Source organism: Haliotis rufescens, unplaced genomic scaffold, assembly GCF_023055435.1.
Source record: "Haliotis rufescens isolate VD_foot unplaced genomic scaffold, xgHalRufe1.0.p SCAF_75, whole genome shotgun sequence".
Taxonomy (NCBI): domain Eukaryota; kingdom Metazoa; phylum Mollusca; class Gastropoda; order Lepetellida; family Haliotidae; genus Haliotis; species Haliotis rufescens.
The window spans coordinates 1,567,736-1,588,346 of record NW_025964367.1 but is presented as its reverse complement, the minus strand read 5'-3'; the positions used below and the strand labels follow the sequence as shown (position 1 = coordinate 1,588,346).

The following is a 20,611-nucleotide window of genomic DNA, read 5'->3' as shown; positions in this document are numbered from 1 at the left end:
AAGGACTGGTCGGCTCGGAGTCAGTATACTGTGTCTGAGTGGGGTATTCATGTTAAACTGCGGCATGGTATCTCAGTGAGCTAGCACTATAAATCGGCATCAGTCCGGACTAGTACAAGCAGCCACACACACACATACACGTGCATACACGTCGCTATATAAGTGCAATAATCTTGGAAGCGACGTTAAACCCAATTTCACCTCACCTCTGAAAGAAAGCAAAGAGGTAGCCGCTAAATATAGAATACTAAACGAGCTCCCGTGTAATACCAATTTTATGAAACGAGTTAATAGTTGTGGTATCTGACGAGCGAAAGCGAGTCAGATACCACAACTATTCACGAGTTTCATAAAATTGGTTTTACACGGGAGCGAGTTTAGTATTTTATTTATTACTTGCCATTTATAACGTTTTTAGAATTATACTGATGAGTATGAATAGGCTAACACCTACACGATCAACGGCATAGTCCAACTGAGTTTAACAGAATAATACTTCAAACACGTCAAAAGTTGAAACGTATGAATTTAATACCATACAACGGTCCACCTTTAGAATTCAGGCGTCCGTTCCACAAAATTATCGTAGGGCTAATCGCAACTCACATACGTTAACTTAGACTAACGACTGTCGTTGCGCTACAATACGATCGCCTTCTGGGCCTTGCACCACAAAGTTTACAATCACGTCACAATACCCGATGACGTAAATTATGGAATTTTGTTGCAAGATCCATCGGCGGAACAATGCCATGTGACGCCAACCTAGCAACAAGGTTGCTGGGGTCATCGATTGTGCATAAGCTCCTCTCAGTGATCTACCATCTCCACACGCAATGTCGTTGAATAAGCCAAGGGATGTTGAGAGCTTTCAATATTTGTTCGTGAAACGTGTTCCGAGAGTACATTAGCACGCGTTTTGGTATTACACAATGTGTAATACAACTGTATGTTTATTAAACGGGTGATCTCTTCACGGGCAAGTAATAATATCCATTTATCTACACCTAAGCTGGGCTTCTTTGGGTTCCAGGTAATATGCGCCTGAAGATTAACATCTGTGTAGTGGTTCAGAGATTTCCTTGCTTGGTGATATCGGTCGGGAACAGAATTAATTTCGACTTAACTAATATGTCTATGTAGCTGTTGACTGGGGACAAGTCGGTGGTATTCTTAGTAGCTTCATCAAATTGTCCAAAGCTTGGTGGCAAAAGTTGGAACAGATTACAAGCGGTATTTGTGCATGTTCTAATACGTCGCCAAAGCCATAAGTCTCTTTGAAGTGTATATATCAGTTCGTGTTAATCTAGACACGGGTCTATTTCCAGTCGATGTAAGCTGTTTTAGCCGCTTAGACGTGATATGTTCAGATGGGGGTTCAACAAAGACAAGGTGGACCGTATGTTCGATTGACTATTTAAGCTGGATTGGAAATAGACATTATTATATGCATTCTTGTACACAATAAAACAAAGTTAGATATTCTATATGTTGGTTTCCGTGGCATTTGAAAAGCTGTGGTGAGATGGAATTATAGATTTTAATGCCACGTTTCTGTGGTAGACGTTAATATCTTTATACAGCAAGTGATCACTTGCTTGAAAACTGCACTCTCGCCTGTACAGAAACGAAGCATTTAAATAATAACTAAGCTGCAATCCTAAAGTCAACTTCATTCTACGTGTAGATATGACAAAACAGTATTTAATAAAAAGAGTAATGTGCCAGACTGGCCCCTGCCGAAGCTCGTACATACAAGGGGTAGTTTAACCCTTTTGAGTCTAACTATGATGGGCAGGGTTTGTTGCGTGGGTTGCTAATATTTTACAACATAATCACCCCCGAGGTGCACACACGTCTGCCAACGATGTGTGGACCTCTCTGGTGTAGAAAACTTCCCCCTGGTAAAAAGTCATCCGTATTCAAACGTTATACTTTTAGACTCCACCGTCTGCGGGTACATATACAAGAACAGTATTGTAACATTGTTTGTTAATGTGTTAATAATTATATCTTCTGTAGTCTTGAGTGAATGAATGAAATGGATATGCACTTAAAATTCGCAAATATATAACCATATACATCAATATTCTCTGCGTAATGAGCCAGCGTTTTAATGACACGACACATCACATAACTGTGTTGAGATTAATTGATTTTGCCAACACACGGATTTTCAGTGATCCATTATAAAGTTCCTATCACTATTTTACCCTTTACTCCTAATGGAATCTGTTTCTGCAAGTAACTGAGACTAATTATTATCTGGCAAAATTAAAACCTGGCGACAGAAGCAAGTATTCATTTCCATGTATTCATTAGTGTTGACAATAATAACAAAATAACATTCTTTTGTAAAATATACATGTTGACATGGGGTTTTCTTTCTGGGCAGTGTGTTGTCAATTCATTAAATGTTCACATCCATGCTCTTCATGTTTATATATATATATATATATAAAACATATGATATGAATAATACTAAATACAATCAATTTGTTTCGGCGTAAACAATATTTAATGGATGGACCGTTGCATTCAGTTGATCTACCAAATAAAAACACACTTGAATATAACAATTTTATTCCTTTGTAATTCAGTGATCAGATAATATGGCAACTATGATAGTAAATAGGTTCACAAACAAATACTTATTGTGAATTAAAAGATGAATACACACACAAGGTCAAGATCGTAAGGCAATCTTTGAATATGAGTGATAAGGGCAATAATACTTACTTAGCACACTTGTACCAAACATTTAAACCATACAATAACAATGGCTGAACACGAATGTGGTTTAATTGTATGGTATCTATCTTGAATGTGTGATCTCCAGTGGAATCCATCGCCTTTTCAAACCAATAGAATTCCACTTTAGAGGGGGTCGTTTCTAAAATGGAACCCTTCTCAAACATACCACATATTGCGGCATGTGACAGTTCCAAAGATGATTAATGTCTCCAATCAGGACACTGCAACATCTTCACTTTTCTTAGTTTACCTAAATTATTTCAAGTCTTTGATAGGCTTTAGAAATTGGGAGAACATGAATACATGACACTTTTATATTGATGTACTAAGAATAAAAGAAGTTACTATCCATAAAAAAAGTGTTATGTATATATTATTTTAGATTTTTAATTGTACATTAGCATTTGAACGAAGAAGGCATTCTATGTATGTTGATAAACCCTTTACTAATGTTAAATAGTAAGGAATGTCAACGTTCAATCACCTTGCAAGACATACATTTAACCCCGTTAATCACAGCCACATACATGTTTATACAAACCATTACTCACAACGATATATCAAATGTTGATTCCGTGCGGATTAACGGGGTTCACTGTATACAGGTAGTGGGTGATGAAGACTAAAACAAGTGTGAGGAAACTCGTAGGAAGACCTGCTCCCTAATGGTAAAATATCACAATGAAGAAAACCGAAGCTGCCATTGTATGCAAGTTAACATACAGTGTACCGTAAAAATGAAACATGTTAGTGGTTCAGAAACCGTCAGTGCAAACCGAGTCCGCACGCAAATGGTTGAGATATAAGACTACTTCTAATAAATGGAATGATGACAAGATTCATATGAACCACATGCACCACATGCGCCACAATTGACGAACAATGATTTTATCACATACATTTCTGAAAGAGTGGTAGTGAGGTGTATAGTATTATGTATAATTCGGAATTACAATGCTGCAAGATGTGCTGAGAATATGATACATTATGTGAAACTTAAAAACAACAGTCACATATCTCAATATCAACGAATATATTCTGTAATTTGCACACTGCTTATTATTCATAATCACAGAAACGAAATTGTGATATTTCGTCAATAACCTGAGTATAGATCTAGAGACTTGAAAACGGTAATGTCCAGCTGAAACACTTTTGTGCACTAGTATGACATTTCCATTAACATTGTTTTTGTTTTTGTCAATAAACAAACAAACAAACAAACAAACAAACAAATTAAGGTGAATGTATGTACAAACATGTCCGTCATTGACCTCCGTGTGTGTATGGCAGTAGTAGTAGTAGTAGTAGTAGTAGTAGTAGTAGTAGTAGTAGTAGTAGTAATCAACAAGTTAAAATAATGACAGAATTGCCTTTGAATTAAAGTAAATAAATATAAATCATTGAGTGTTATCTTATTTCCCTTCAGAATTATTCCAACAACCATCTAACGACACCACTGCCCATAAAAAAGGGCAAATACTTTCCGTACCGTGTGCTGACGTCATTGTGCTTGGAACTGAAATCATATAGCCTTTGTGGCAACTGCGTCAGACTGAATTTAGTACGAAATGTGCATACCAGTGGTGTGAACTGTAATGACACCAACAGTATAAAGGGTCCAGCTTATCTCTGTTGTAAGTGGTTTAAGGGATTGCCAATCCAATAATAAGCTTTTCTTGTAAATTTATACGTATCATATTAACGTGGAGAGCGGTTGATTCCCCGACGTTTCTGAATAAAACATACACTGTCTGTGGCTTAGCAGACAACACAGGTCCAGAAACGCTTTTGAGCACACCAAAACTTCTTTACAGAATGAGTCTGTGAGTGAGTGAGTGAGTCAGTCAGTATTTCAGTTATGTGGAGGCGTTTCACCTTAGCTTGAACGGGCTGCAGGTGCGAAATGCACGACTCGTGTATTCTGCTCACGAATCTTGTATTCAACGTAACGTGGGATTATGAAATTCGGTACTAATACCTCATCTTGCCCACTTTGACAGATATGCGGAAATGTAGTCGTACCATAACTTTTGCGGTTCTGGACTTCTGAAGCGTTTCGCAACGTCAGCACGCGCCGTACTTAGATAAGACAGTTTAGTTAAGAAAGGTTTGTCAAAAGACACTTGATAATAGAAAGCATGAACATGCAAAGTCAGTGATAAAAATGGCGCCATGGATGTCCGTATCGTGGTTACCATGAACCTAACCACAAAGAAATCTCAGTCCCAAAGTACAAGTACCGACTTATCGACATAACCGTTGTTCGCAAATATATGCGTGTAATATACCCACATAAGCGTAATGAAAGAAACACCAGGTTCAAGAAACACAAACAGTTGAAAGAAGTATATTTTCCATTTTGTAAAGAAGTTGTTTCCATTTTGCACGAAGTGGCTGTCCCGTCTCGCTAACTTCGATTCACACTAACCTGTCGTCGTCGTGCCTGTCTTGCCCTAGGCGCGTTATTCCGAGACAGATTAAGTCTTATCTCGCACATCCCCGTACCACGAACATTAATCCGGGCAAGAGGTAACCCCATATGTCATAAGGCTGTGTCTTGTGCCTGCTCTGCACGTGGAGAAACCGTCACGTCACGTGGTAGGGTAGATATCAACAGACTTATGTCCGGATTTCTGCTCGATCGCCGAAAGATAAGTACATACTTTGAGCACTTATAGGACGGGTTGAGATTACATAATCTCCGCAGATCCCGCTTAAAGTTGGAATTGAACCACCCATAGATGATCGGATTAACGCAAACTGATGTAAAGGCAACGAGCACACACACGGCGTGGATCAGCGGAAAGTCGGTGTGTTCAAATGTACGATAGTCAATATCAGCTATGATGTTCACTAATGTCAGTGGAAGCCAGGATACTACGAACGACACTGCCATGCTTGTCAAAAGGAGAATATTCTTACGATGTCTGGACAATTTCCTGCGAATGTTGTGCATATCCCTCATTTGTGCACCCCGTGTGTGAATCCTTACTCCGAGGAACTGACATATTTTAACATGAAGGGTTATTATAGCAACCATCGGTGACAGATACTGGATTAATAGAACGAATATAGTGTATATTGTCAGTAGAATATAGGAATTCCATTTCTCACGGCAGATAGAGTACAGGGGAACTCCATTAAATCCAATGACGTGTTCCACTTCATGGGTCAGGAATATTGGGAGCGCTACGAACAATGACGCAGCCCATATAGCTGGGATTACAAATCTCGTTATCTTCACATTCCGATCCTTTCTTGACGTGTATAGAATTGCCCTGTACCTGTCCACAGCCAGTGCTAAGATCGTCAGTGTTGATACGAGCACGTAAGTTGTTTGTAAAGTAGGCACAAGTTTGCACATGAATTCGCCGATATCCCAGTTCTTTAGGATCATCCTCAGGATGAGAAAGGGTTTACAAAACATACAAGTCAAAATGTCCGACACGGCTAGATTGAAGATGTACCAGTTTCGACTTGACTGTGACGCCCTTCTCCGCAAGATGACCAATCCAACAGTAATATTACCTGAGATACCTATAAGCATGAGCAAGGAAAAACTCAAGATGAGACAGAGTTCTGTAAGCCCATCGAACCAGCGATCGGATTCCTTATATTCCGTAGCAACCTTCATGAAGTCTTCGAGAGAATAGTTCCCCGATCTGTCCAGATCCGACATGTCGAAATAGGCATATAAATCCGCCGGAAGTAGGGACATCAGGTCCCCAGAACTCTTGTTCCCAGCAGTTATCATGTTGCTACCATGAGCTGTTTACAAACGTGCCATGGATAACTTATTCACCAGAGGCCAACCGAATGTCATCACCGAACCTGCAACCATACGGGCGACGCATTGCCGTTACAAGGATCACCTAGCCTGTGATGAAATATCTGTTTCGTGTAGCTTCTTGATCATTCAAAAAGCATTCGGTTGCCATGTACCAAGTGTGTGTCACATCAGTCGTAGAACCAATTATCGTCTCACCAGCAAGCCGTGTTTTGAGCAGGAAGGAATCCTTCTATGCGTGTATGACAATCATGTGAGATGGTCCTTGTTAATCACCTTTACTACACAACATCTATACCGCTATTAATTTAAACAAAATCGATCGACTTCCAATTTCCCATACACATGTCCATTAGGATATATAGTCACTCGGTGTACTCAGGAAGCATATCAAGTTTTGTCTTCATTAAGTAGATGTATCGAGGATGATGACCCTCAGATGAACCGTGCGGGTTGTCAGTTAAAAAACACACAGAAACCAGCAGAGTCCATGACAATTACTGGCTAGATTGATCAGCTTGCCTGTCTGCTGTAAGTCCGCCTTGAACTCGACAATGAGAGATGTCCGTCACAAAATCACAGAGTTTGCTGACTCTCACTTCAAGAGCCTTGTTTTCTGCGATATGTGCTTTGAATCAAACCACCGCGAGTGTCAGCTGACTAAGGCTTGGTGTTCCCTGTCCCGTGCTTGATTCCTTGTGAACCCGCCATGCTCGAACATCTGGAAACAGAAAAACACATCTGTTGATACTGAATGTGATATCGGTATTGATTTGCAGGCTGCAGGTGCGCGTTATAGACGATAAGAAGAAGGGCACTATTCTATTAAAGTCATGTGTTGTACATAAAATAACACAGGAGGTGGGTATGTGGCGTACCACACCCGGTATTTTAAAAGTCGACAACATGACGTATTTAAGATACATTTTTTATGCATTATTAAAATAGATACAGCAGGTTAATTCTCGCTCTCAAAGGCAGTGTGTAAAATGATACACACAATCAAAGTCGCAACATTGGCACAGTGCCACCATATTGTGCCTTAATTAAAAAACCATGAGGAACCGATCATTTCATATTCTGGGGGAAGAGAGACAAGATGTATTGTGCCTTAACTCAAAAACCATGAGGAACCGATCATTTCATATTCTGGAGGAAGGGAGACAAGATGTATTGTGCCTTAACTCAAAAACCATGAGGAACCGATCATTCATATTCTGGGGGAAGTGAGACAAGATGTATTGTGCCTTAACTCAAAAACCATGAGGAACCGATCATTTCATATTCTGGGGGAAGGGAGACAAGATGTATTGTGCCTTAACTCAAAAACCATGAGGAACCGATCATTTCATATTCTGGGGGAAGGGAGACAAGATGTATTGTGCCTTAACTCAAAAACCATGAGGAACCGATCATTTCATATTCTGGGGGAAGGGAGACAAGATGTATTGTGCCTTAACTCAAAAACCATGAGGAACCGATCATTTCATATTCTGGGGGAAGGGAGACAAGATGTATTGTGCCTTAACTCAAAAACCATGAGGAACCGATCATTTCATATTCTGGGGGAAGGGAGACAAGATGTATTGTGCCTTAACTCAAAAACCATGAGGAACCGATCATTTCATATTCTGGGGGAAGAGAGACAAGATGTAATTTGCCTTAACTGAAAAACCATGAGGAACCGATCATTTCATATTCTGGGGGAAGGGAGACAAGATGTATTGTGCCTTAACTGAAAAACCATGAGGAACCGATCATTTCATATTCTGGGGGAAGGGAGACAAGATGTATTGTGCCTTAACTCAAAAACCATGAGGAACCGATCATTTCATATTCTGGGGGAAGGGAGACAAGATGTATTGTGCCTTAACTCAAAAACCATGAGGAAACGATCATTTCATATTCTGGGGGAAGGGAGACAAGATGTATTGTGCCTTAACTCAAAAACCATGAGGAACCGATCATTTCATATTCTGGGGGAAGGGAGACAAGATGTATTGTGCCTTAACTCAAAAACCATGAGGAACCGATCATTTCATATTCTGGGGGAAGGGAGACAAGATGTATTGTGCCTTAACTCAAAAACCATGAGGAACCGATCATTTCATATTCTGGGGGAAGAGAGACAAGATGTATTGTGCCTTAACTCAAAAACCATGAGGAACCGATCATTTCATATTCTGGGGGAAGGGAGACAAGATGCATTGTGCCTTAACTCAAAAACCATGAGGAACCGATCATTTCATATTCTGGGGGAAGGGAGACAAGATGATTTTTCAGCTACAGCTACAAAACCAGATATTTGTTTAATCATAACTATGAAACTCTTCACAAGCCTGTATGTATGACAAGAGGGATGACTTCAACTTACCAATAGTCAACTTTCCCTCCATGTCGAACAATATTCCAGCAGCTCAAGCTTTTGGCGTGTACATTTCACAACTTCTTGCCCCTTTGAGCAAGAGTCATATGGGTTCGATTAAACCCCAGGCGGTGTGAAATGTTGACAGCAAAGTCTGGAGCTGCTGGAATATTGCTCGACATGGACGGAGAGTTGATTATTTGGAAGTCGAAGTCATCCCTTGTGTCGTTCCGTCTTGTGGACAGTGTTTGTTCATTATGAATCTTTATGCACATACGTTTTATGAAACGATGATGGGGTTACTAACGATACACGGGACCTTTGTCAGGTTAGTTGCTTTTCCTTTGTATTGATCGAATGGCATTACTTTCAAATAGTGTTGGCCTATTTTCGTGGAACATAAGCGTTGGTTGACATTTGAAGAGATTGGATGTAATATTGAGGTTCTCGGAGAGGGTAACTAGATCATTTGTTCCCTATCCCTGCCTCAACTGATCCGGCATTGCGCAATTAAATTACGAAAGGCGTTTGATATGACTGGAATTAGTTTTGCGATGTAGGCATTAAGGTGCCAAAAACAGATTCTGATGATGCATCAATATCAGTATCAATTATTTTTAGTAAAATATATATGCATAGTTTGTTGAATGTTAGCTTTCGAAACATTAGTCAGTATTAGTCTGTTCCAGGAGACCGAGCAGCTAAACACTTTTCAGCAGATACAACAGAGCAATGGACAAACATGATAATCATGGTATTAACAGACATCACGCGTTTACACATTTGAGCAATGGACCTGTATGTGTATGGGCGTAAATAATCAAGGCCTGTGAATTTTGTTTCTTTGATGCATTCAATCAATCAATCAATCAATCTTTATTCATGGTACTTATGAGGCCAAAGGCCTATAGTACAATGTGTGGGGCGTGTTACAAATTCATACATTTTCTTAGTTTCATGGCATGATAAATGAACATTGATAGATTTCTAATAGTTTCTGTACAATCACAAGTCATTAATTTACAAAATGACTTGTGATTGTACAGAAACTATTAGAAATCTATCAATGTTCATTTATCATGCCATGAAACTAAGAAAATGTATGAATAATGCATTCTTAAAGCAATTAAATACGATACCGCGACATAAGATTTAACAGTATGAGTGAGTGACTGACTGAATATGGCTTTACTCCGCTTTTAACAATATTCCAGCAAATTCAAGCAGGGGTACACCAGAAATGGGCTTCACGCATTGTTCCCATGTACGGAATCGAACCCAGGTTTTCGGCGTGACAAGAACATTCTTTAACCATCAGGCTACCCAACCTCCCCCTACAACAGCGTGAACACAGTATGTCGTTCACTTAAGTGGTTAGCAAAGCAACCACCAAATGATTTTATTCGCTGTGCTTTATAAACATCTTCATTGATCAGCTGTGCATTCACTGTAAGATATTCAAGGCCATTGGTTTAAAAAAATTACACATTAATGTTAATATCCTGTTGTTGATTGTCTCAGAAAGTAAACCTGTTGTACAGTGAATAACCAGTCTCGATTATCCAATGAAACAAATTCCATTGTCACATACAACAGAGGTAAACATTATATGAATGGATCACTAAAAATCAGTGATAACTCCAGGTGTTTTGCCCGGAGAAATAGGACCGGTGGCATATTCAATGACACGGGTTATAACTTTCCAAACCGCATTACCAAGTTCTGCAGAATCGTTATTCTCAAGGATTGGCTGTTTCCCCAACACAATAATACGCTCATGGGTTTCATCAAAGTTGTAAAATGTCTGAGATCTGCGTCACTTTGGTTTTTACCTCCCACATTACACTAGCTCGCCGTGATATGACTAAATGCTGGTCAAACTGGCATGACACTGAATTCACACTACTCAAGACGTACAGCGAACAATAGATGCTACTTATGCTTTCATAATATCTGAATCCAAGGATAATATCACATTAAAGAAAGAGCAAAAAGATCTGTTGTTCATTTGATTGATGCTATTTGCGCCTATTCTAAAATACATTGAAGACGTCACTGCAATCACAGCTGGTTATCAAGATCTGTGTAATCATCGGATTGGAGAATTCCCATAACGGTAAATCATTCTTAAGCTGCACAGGAAGGGACGATCGTAAAACGAATTACCAGCACGATGTACGGCAAAGGTTTCGAAAGCAGTCTTGTTTCAGAAATCCGTAGTATTTTTGCTACAATCCAAGGGATTTCACCAAGCACGCCAATTAGCTCGTCAATTAGCTCGAGTAGTCTCGCGAAAAATAGCAACTGGTGTCAAATATAGAAAATAGAAAGCCCTCCAGATCCCCTGTCAGGGACTGCATTAGTGCACCAGCAATTCGCCGTGAAGGTAACGCCAAAAGCACATGACATTCTGATACACACATGGACACACGAAGATGATTGATAGTAATGCGATATTACTTAAGCCAAACCCGCATCAACATCGCCTGTGTTTCTTAAACTGATTTATTTATGTTTTATCAACTGTTGCAGCTGATGGAATGCAATGAGTGAGTGAGTTGGGTTTAACGTCGCTTCGAGCAGTTTTCCACTTATATCATGGCGCGTCAGCATAATGTGGGATCGAAACCCGAAGTGAGGCAAGGCTCAGACGTTTATCACTTTTGTGAAACCCACGAGCACGGTGCCCATGGTGCTGACAAACCCAGGAAAAAAGGGGACCCGAACCGATGATCGTAGGTTTCTGGCGTGTCAAAGGAACACAGCGCATTGTGGAATGCAATGACATCAAATATGAATGTAATGGCGTTCTAAAATAACTATCGACGTCAGATGTTTACCAAAACAATATACGACGTTGGAAAAACATAGGGAAACTGCTTCCGTCATTATCACTGTAACTAAATACATGTATACAATAGAATTTGTAAGGATACGTATACGTTGACAAGTGCAGCGTTTAGTTTGTAGGAGGACGTACATTACGCAGCGGTGCTATCACGGCATATAACCGTATTTCACAAGATCTTTCAACCAAAAAATTATGAGTCCTTAAAAGGCATTTAGAAATGAAACACAAAAGGAAGACAATTATGGATGCAACTTTGATTAATATGAGGAACACAACATTTGGCAGTATATACTATTATTTATTCTCTTCCTCTTCTATCGATAATACGCGAAACCAACGAAGGTTTGGCTTTACCCATGGCAAACGCGTTTACAATGAAGTAACCTTTTTATGGTCGCAATGGTTACAAGTATAAGCCATTAACTAATGATACAGCAAATGCATCATTTGCAAGATGAAAGAAGATAGTTTTACATTCACATCTCGTATATCCTTGTAATTAAAATATCAACGATTGTTGTGTTCCGAAACGATCAAAACCTCCCTCCATTTCCACGACGTGTTCATGTACGAAGTAAGCAAAGCGGATCGTTAACTTGGAATAACGGTCACAGCCATTGCTGCTGTTAACGAGCTGTCAATGAAGGTTCCCTCACTGTACCACGGTCGCTTAACATTCATCCATCAGATGAATACAACTTCCATAGCCAATGGTAGAGTCGACCATCAGATAAACACAACTTTTATAGCCCACGGTATGGGGGATATCCGATCTACGAACACGAGTAGAATCACCGATCTATAAACACAAGTAGAAGCCAAATAGATTTCGTATCCATTACGGTTGTCTAAAGCATTGTATTAATACATTTTATATAGCTTTGCACTGCTCATATTGAGGTGCTTTGATGGTCTGGAACAATAAGCTAACCACGTATCACATCCAGATCGATCTACATGTAGTTGCAAGTCATTGAACGCCATCAGACGGCAGCGGTTTAAGTGCCACTTGATCTTGATAAAGGGGCTTTTGTCATCGATTTTACCTAAATCTTTGCAGTCCGTAGCTCACTCAAAATAAACCCAATATTGGAATATGTTAAGGAGGATCCTTTATTGGGTGTTGTTATTATAGAAACCAGTGTCCTAAAGGTTATGTTGTCTGTGCTACCAGTTAATCTCTTCAAATTGTTAGTACATCGCAGGCGATAGGAATTAAATATACATGTTGATCGCCAACACAGAGATCCGATGTGGTGACATCAACTGAGGATATCACGAAGGGGGTATTCATTGGCTATGGGACGGTGTGGCGTGCTTGTGTGTGCTGGGCATAAACATAACATGGGGTTGCAAAGGGGTATGTACTTGGAGCCGTGAGGGTGTAGCCATCTCATGCGTGGGTACGTGGGTGCGTGCGTGTTTGTGTGCATGTTTATCTGTCGGTATTTGCTGCGATCGGTTATTTATTTAACGATGGGGATTGGGTAGTATTTGATGATTGATGAAAAGGGTTGTGTTCTTGGCGATAGATGAAATGTATTAAAGGTTTTTTTACCAGTCTAACATCATCCAAAAAGCTCAGTAAAGCGAGAACGTTTATAGTAGACATGTGGAGGACATTTCAAAATTTGACCGATGCAATTCCCAATGATGACTTGTTTCCTAGTTCAGAAAACAATTGACTTGCCTTAGCATGTCTTGTGACGGGTGCTACCGGTGTGACAGGATATTTTCGCGAATACTGACATCATCACGATTAAATAAAACAAATGCTCATAAGAAAATCGGAATCGTTCTATGGACTGTGATTTTAGTTTCTTATGGATTTTCTTATAATTATTGGATAGTTTTTTATTGTTTTTTGTGTACTGGGTTATTGGTGGAAAAGGTTATTTCTATTTAGGGGACTTTACACCATGCACTTTTTCAGGTGCATAAATTATAACATAAAGACATCTGTATTAAATTAAGATTGACTGCAAACGGAAGAACACTATTGTTATGGCTCATCGGATAAACACATTCAAAATAATATTTGCGTTCAAATAACAACAGTTGAAAGAGATGAGGGCATATGGTTATTTAGCAAATTTGGATCTCGTCTATCGACGTAACCGCGACACGAGGACGGTCCTTCAAAGTTAAGGATGCGCCTCTTTTTCAGTTTTGATTTCAGTGATCACCCGTTTGTCTGCGATCAGGCAGGCTCGAGTAATTCCAGAAGTAGGAGAGAAAAACAACATTTAAGGAAAATAACGAAAAAAGAAACTTTCTTTTTCAAATTGGACAATAGTGTGATATAGACATGCATCTGGACAAATTGAACCTTGAATGGTGGCAAGAACTCGTCGGGCACTGTTGGTGTAATTATCTGGATCGGAAGTTTCTTTCTTATTTGTCTTTTTTATATTTTTCGCATACTGCATGTACTACGTTTAATGCTCTTGAGTGTAAGACAGTGATATTGGTTGAAAATAGTCATGTTTAGTGCATGCAGATGCTTAAAACCACAACCTTAAGGAAAACTAACTTTGCACTTCCAAGAATCCTGTATAAATGAAGCAAGTACAATTTGATTTCATTTCTCCATATCTTTTGTAAGATATCTACAGCTATCATCTGTTGTTACCTACCGTGAGGCTTGAAACAGTTTACAAATGTTCCAACTCCTTGGTCCGAGATGCAAGTCTGTTATCTCAGCTACTGTATTTCGCCTCGGTGAACCTGCAGTCATATAATTGCAGCACTTAAAGCTATCTGTCAGCTCAACAACTGCAGCGCCTAATGCACATCATTAGTGGCGCCCTTACACATGAATGAAGACAGACCGATATGGCCTGGCCGATCTCCAAGGTCAGCAGGCACCATTGCCACCAGTGGGGATTGTGTTGTTCCCTGGCGTAAACACAGATGGCGCCGAACCAGGCCGAGTTAGTATTGTCTATCAGTGGGTAATCACCTTGGTAAACATAGGTACAATGCAGAGGTTCAATATTTGACTTAAACGACTGTAATACCATGGGGTAGGGGAGAGAACGCTTCTGTGGAGCATGACTGAGTAAACATCATGTGTAATGAATAATGTATTATCTCTCGTGGAGATATAATAATAATATAAATACTAAAGTATGATTAAATAATGCAATTAGTAGACCGTTCATTGAGGTACCAATACTGCTACCTGTCCACGGTTACGGTACTTTAGCTTTGTATTGTGCCTGCATAAATACGCAAGGAAATATATGCATGTTTCAGCTGTTGTTTAATGCACAATTCACTAAGGCATGACAACGAATATTTGAGATAGGCATTGCTATTTGCAAAAGCGACAAAATCCTTTCCATATTCATAAGAATTCTCTGCTAAACGGTGAGTCAATTGTACGATTCCGACTGTATCATTAGTATGTGTTAATGAAATAGTGATATCAGGTGTTCAGTGATATCAGGTGTTCGCGAAAAGGTGGTAACCATCACAAACACATGCAAAGGCAAGTCAATTGTTTACCTGAAAATACATGGGACAAATGGTACAAGCCACGATAGGGAATTGCATCGGACATTACTTTTGTCACTGATGCGTCCTCCACCAGTCAACCATAAAACTTTTTGAAAGCTTTACTGAGAATGAAAAGGTTCATGGAAACTGTCATTGCGTGTAACGATCTCATATATTGCGTTGATACAGGTCGACGTGATTAATGATCATCTCTAAAAGGGGGGCACGGGTGACCCAGTCGTCTAAGGCGCCGCGCTCCGCTGTGCAGAGTTGGGTCCCTTGGGCACGCCAGAAACCTTTAATTGTGGGTTCGAATTCCGGTTCGCCCCGATTATGTTTCTAGGTTTGTCAGCACCATACCCGTGCACGTTGGTTTCACCGAAGTGGTAAATGTCCGTGATCTGCATCACTTGGGGCTTTCCTCCCACATTAAGCTGACACGCCGTGATACAACTGGAATAATGTTAAAAGCGGCGTTAAACCAAACTAACCCATCTCGAAAATAATGTCTATAAGATGTTGATATACTCGATACCCTTTTCAAATCTGAGTTGAGTTCAATTCATTGACTCACTCACGACTTGGTTTATCTTCTCCTTTACGTACATGAAAATTGCTCGCACTGAATTATATATTTGGAAACACCAATGACACCAGTGAAGGACAAGCCATTATGCAAGTAAACACAGATTTAGTACATATATAACTATAATTATTTATCTTCTTCCAACAAATGCGTGTATTTCCACAAGAAACGCGAGCACGTATTGCTAACATGAGCCTGGTGTGCTATGGGGGCGGTCGGGTAGCCTAGTGGTTAAAGCGTTCGCTCGTCACGCCGAAGACCCGGGTTCGATTCCCGACATGGGCACAATGTGTGAAGCCCATTTCTGGTGTCTCCCGGTGTGATATTGCTGGAATATTGCTAAAAGCGGCGTAAAACCATACTCACTCACTCACTGGTGTGCTATGTGAACATTATTTTACTTTACCATTTAAATTTTTATGCTCGTGTCCTGTTACTATGTGTCCTTATTTGAACAAGAGATGCTTTCACAATTACGTTATTAGTAAATGCCATTTGCAGAGGGCTGTATTCCCGCCCTTGATGTAATTGAAATCTTGTAATCCGATGATATTATATTATGTGAACTTTCTTACTTAATAGCATTGGAAAGAAGTTAGTCTACACATTTACAAACACGTTTTAGATATGGTATCTTTGAAACAAGGACATACATATATGCTATGTAGCAATGGTGCTAGTTCTCTCTTTTAATTCCAATTTCCCCCTAAAAGAGGAGCAGTTTACACTGAAGGATATCATGATGCTACGCTCCTAGCAACTGTTTAACTGACTGTACATGTTGTTTAAATGTTTGTTCATCACAGACAATTATATCTGCGATGAGCACAGTTTAATTTTCAAATAAACGTTGATCGTGATTGGCGTATGAAATTGCATGATGTTCGCTTTGTCAAATTGAAACGTCCTTATGTTCTTTATTAATTTAAATCTTCTGAAAATAACTTCTCCAATGTTTTGTCCTTGAAGTTACCAGCTTTAAATAGCATTGGGGGCAAAACGAAGTTAGTGGGTGGTCGAGTAGTGAACATTGAGTGTATAAAACATCGGATTCTGATCGATCCGAATGAATTAGCGTGCCTCAAAAAGATGCTAGGAAAAACTGGAACGAAAACAGCAATTTACCTGCAGAGGGTTTTTTCTTAGATCGCATCGTGAGAAGATTCCGGATGCATACATGTGATTAAACACGTTTGGGATTAACTGGCTGAACATTTCTTCCGTTCCTGATCTAATCCTAGTACCAAAAGAGATTTCTTATTATTATCGAAATGTTTTTGGTAGTTTTTTATTTATAATGTATGTCAGTTGTTTAGCTCACCTTACTGACTTGGACTGAGGTTGTGTCTTATACACCGACGGATGGGGTCATACTGTGTCAAAGTTATAAGTTTATACGCCAGCCCAAGATATACATATTTGTACATTATACACCTTAAATCCCAAATGTATTTTTATATACGATCGCGAAGTTAAAGTTCTTCATCTTCTTTGATATAATAATATGATTCAATAATTACATACAAATACCTGCATTAGAAGAACCGTGCATATTAAAATTACCGTTAATCCTTTCCAGCGCATCTGTATTATGACCGTCCTTAACACGCCCACCAATCCACAAGTCAAGAAAACAAGAAAGATCGGCATGAAATTGTTGTCAGAGAAGAAAATATTCCTGGTGGTTCTGTAACACCGTTCATTACGCAAACATAAATGTAAATCCTTCAACATAATTGCATTGTTCATGTCAACAACAAAGATATAAAACAATCTTGCAATATTGATTAGTGTCTTTGGAAGCAAATATTTGTTATATGAAGTTGTTCGTATTTCATCAGTTAATTGAGGTGGTGTGGTTCCCAAAGGGTTAATGAGAGAGGCCCTAATTGGGTATGCTATGTGAAACTCTGTTGTTCCCCGTGTTATCCTTTGATATAATTGAATATATGATTGATCGCCACTGATCCATTTCTATTATAATGTCACAGCTATTTTGCCTTTAACGCCCAATGGAATCTCTGTGGATAATCGAGACTGTGTTATCCCTTTGCGTTGACGTGTTTTATATATTTGATGAGGTTGACGTCAACTGAAAAACTGTTCGTCTTTGGAGACCTCAGACACGGTTTGGATCCCAACATCCCCGGTGTAATGCCATCGAACCCCACCGTCATATATGTAAAAAGGGAAGAATGACCATCACTCTTAACGTACATGTACATCTATTGAATGCTGCTTTAATAAACGGACAGCCTCTGTAGTCTAGTGGAAAGAGCGGTGGTTCGATCCCCTGTCCACGTCATATCAAAAGATGTTAAAAGATGGTACTTCTTGTTACCCTGCCTGGCGTTCGTCATTGAGTACGGACTGGTCAGTTCGGAGTCAGTACACTGTTCCTGAGTGGTTTATCCATGTTAGACTGCGGCATGGTAACGCGGTGGATATTTGCAAGCATTATTAAACTAGTACAAGCACCCACACACTCGTGTGCATGCATATCGCCATATAAGTGCAATAATCTTGATCGCGACGTTAAAGCCCATTTCACCTCACCACTGCTAATGAACGTCTCTTGTCTTTCTTGTATTAGCTCTGATGAAGTCGAGTATCGTTAAAGGACTTACTATTATTAAGCACGGAAACAGTGGAGCTGGAATTGCGTTCCTTAAAGGCCCCTCCACTACACCTTCTAGACGATGAAAGGCTACTTCACTCTGATAACACAAGTGTTGCAGAGACTATACTGATGTCCGCAGATAAACCTAGCCAGGTTCAGTCTCGCATATCGAGCATGTTCAAGTTCAAAGAAACTGCCAACACGGATTCCAGGCTGATTCGTAGGTGGCATGTTTACGGATGTCTTGTCTACAAAAGATAAACCAAGACAGGCGTGTTGGACCATACTGTTAGTATTCTCAGCTTCCAAGCTATCAAGAGTGCGTGTGCGCCAAACTAGGAAAAAGAAGCATGCTTTTACTGATATCAAACCTTATGTTCTAAACATCAGTAGTTTCTCTCAGTTCGGAGCATATAAGATGTATCTTAGAAAACGGGGAAAAATATGTTTATGTTTTGAGTAGAACATTATTAATAAACTATTCCAATTTTATATTTGATTGTTAATAAAGGGAAAGAGACTACTCACTTACTAATTGATGTCACTTGTATTTCTTTTAAACGTTTGATTACCTGAACGCGGAAATAATCTGACTGCACAAACTAGTAATTGATATTATTTACGATGTCCCAAGCCATCGAGGTACGATGACACGAAACGAAACATGTCACAGAGCCTTACAACTCAATTAAGTTTTATTTAGGAGGTTACTTTCAGGAGGGATCAGTTCTATCTCAGGATCTTATCCACCAACATCAAAACGAGCACAACCACCATCAGTACCAACACACCATGATATGTACCGATCTTCACCATCACAACCAACTACCAATACAACCACTATAACGACATCGCCACCAACTTCAATTGGTCCCATCATATCCACAACCACTACCACCATCAATTCAACCACCATCTCAACCACAACCATCAACTACACGAAGCCATCGCCACAGCCATAAACATCACCACCACCGCCGCCACCACCTTCATCCTCATTATCGTCACCACCGCCACCACCAACACCACCACCAACAACCTCAGTTGAACCACTATCACCATCACCACCACCACCACCACCACCACCTTCCTCCTCATCATCGTCACCACCACCACCACCACCACCACCTTCCTCCTCATCATCGTCACCACCACCACCACCACCTTCCTTCTCATCATCGTCACCACCACCACCGCCACCACCACCACCTTCCTCCTCATCATCGTCACCACCACCACCACCACCGCCTACACCACCACCTTCCTCCTCATCATCGTCACCACCACCACCACCACCGCCTACACCACCACCTTCCTCCTCATCATCGTCACCACCACCACCACCACCACTACCTTCCTCCTCATCATCGTCACCACCACCACCACCGCCTACACCACCACCTTCCTCCTCATCATCGTCACCACCACCACCACCACCGCCTACACCACCACCTTCATCCTCATCATCGTCACCACCACCACCACCTTCATCCTCATCATCGTCACCACCACCACCACCACCACCACCACCACCAAACAACAACAACAACCTCAGTTGAACCACTATCACCATCACCATCACCACCACCACCACCGCCACCGCCCCCACCACCTTCATCCTAATTATGGGGGCACGGGTGGCCAAGTCGTCTAAGGCGCCGCGATTCGCTGTGCAGAGTTGCGTCCCTTGGGCACGCCAGAAACCTATGATTGTGGGTTCGAATCCCAGTTCGCCCCGATTATGTTTCTAGGTTTGTCAGCACCATACCCGTGCTCGTGGGTTTCACCGAAGTGGTAAACGTCCGAGACCTGCATCACTTCGGGCTTTCCTCCCACATTAAGCTGACACGCCGTGATATAACTGGAATACTGTTAAAAGCGGCGTTAAACCCAACTCACTCACTCATCCTAATTATCGTCACCATCACCACCACCACCACCAACAACAACAACCTCAGTTGAACCACCACCACCACCACCTTCATCCTCATTATCGTCACCATCACCACCACCACCACCACCACCACAACCTTCATCCTCATTATCGTCACCATCACCACCACCACCACCACCACCACAACCTTCATCCTCATTATCGTCACCATCACCACCACCACCACCACCACCACCACCACAACCTTCAT

General features: G+C 40.5%; 1 protein-coding gene across 2 annotated transcripts in view; it reads right to left on the bottom strand.

Moving 5' to 3' along the window:
* Positions 1-2,593: 2,593 nt before the first annotated feature.
* The window catches only part of LOC124150600 (neuropeptide Y receptor type 5-like), a 32,053-nt gene continuing 14,035 nt past the window's right edge, over positions 2,594-20,611 (bottom strand). Inside the window, exons 2-3 of one of the 2 annotated variants that reach the window (XM_046522548.2) lie at positions 14,397-14,487; positions 2,594-7,265 (exon numbers count right to left, since the gene is read on the bottom strand). In XM_046522548.2, coding sequence (XP_046378504.1) covers positions 5,300-6,511 — 1,212 coding nt within the window. In that variant the 5' untranslated portion in view covers positions 6,512-7,265; positions 14,397-14,487 and the 3' untranslated portion in view covers positions 2,594-5,299. The remainder of the gene's footprint in view (positions 7,266-14,396; positions 14,488-20,611) is intronic. The other variant, XM_046522549.2, reaches the window with a different exon arrangement.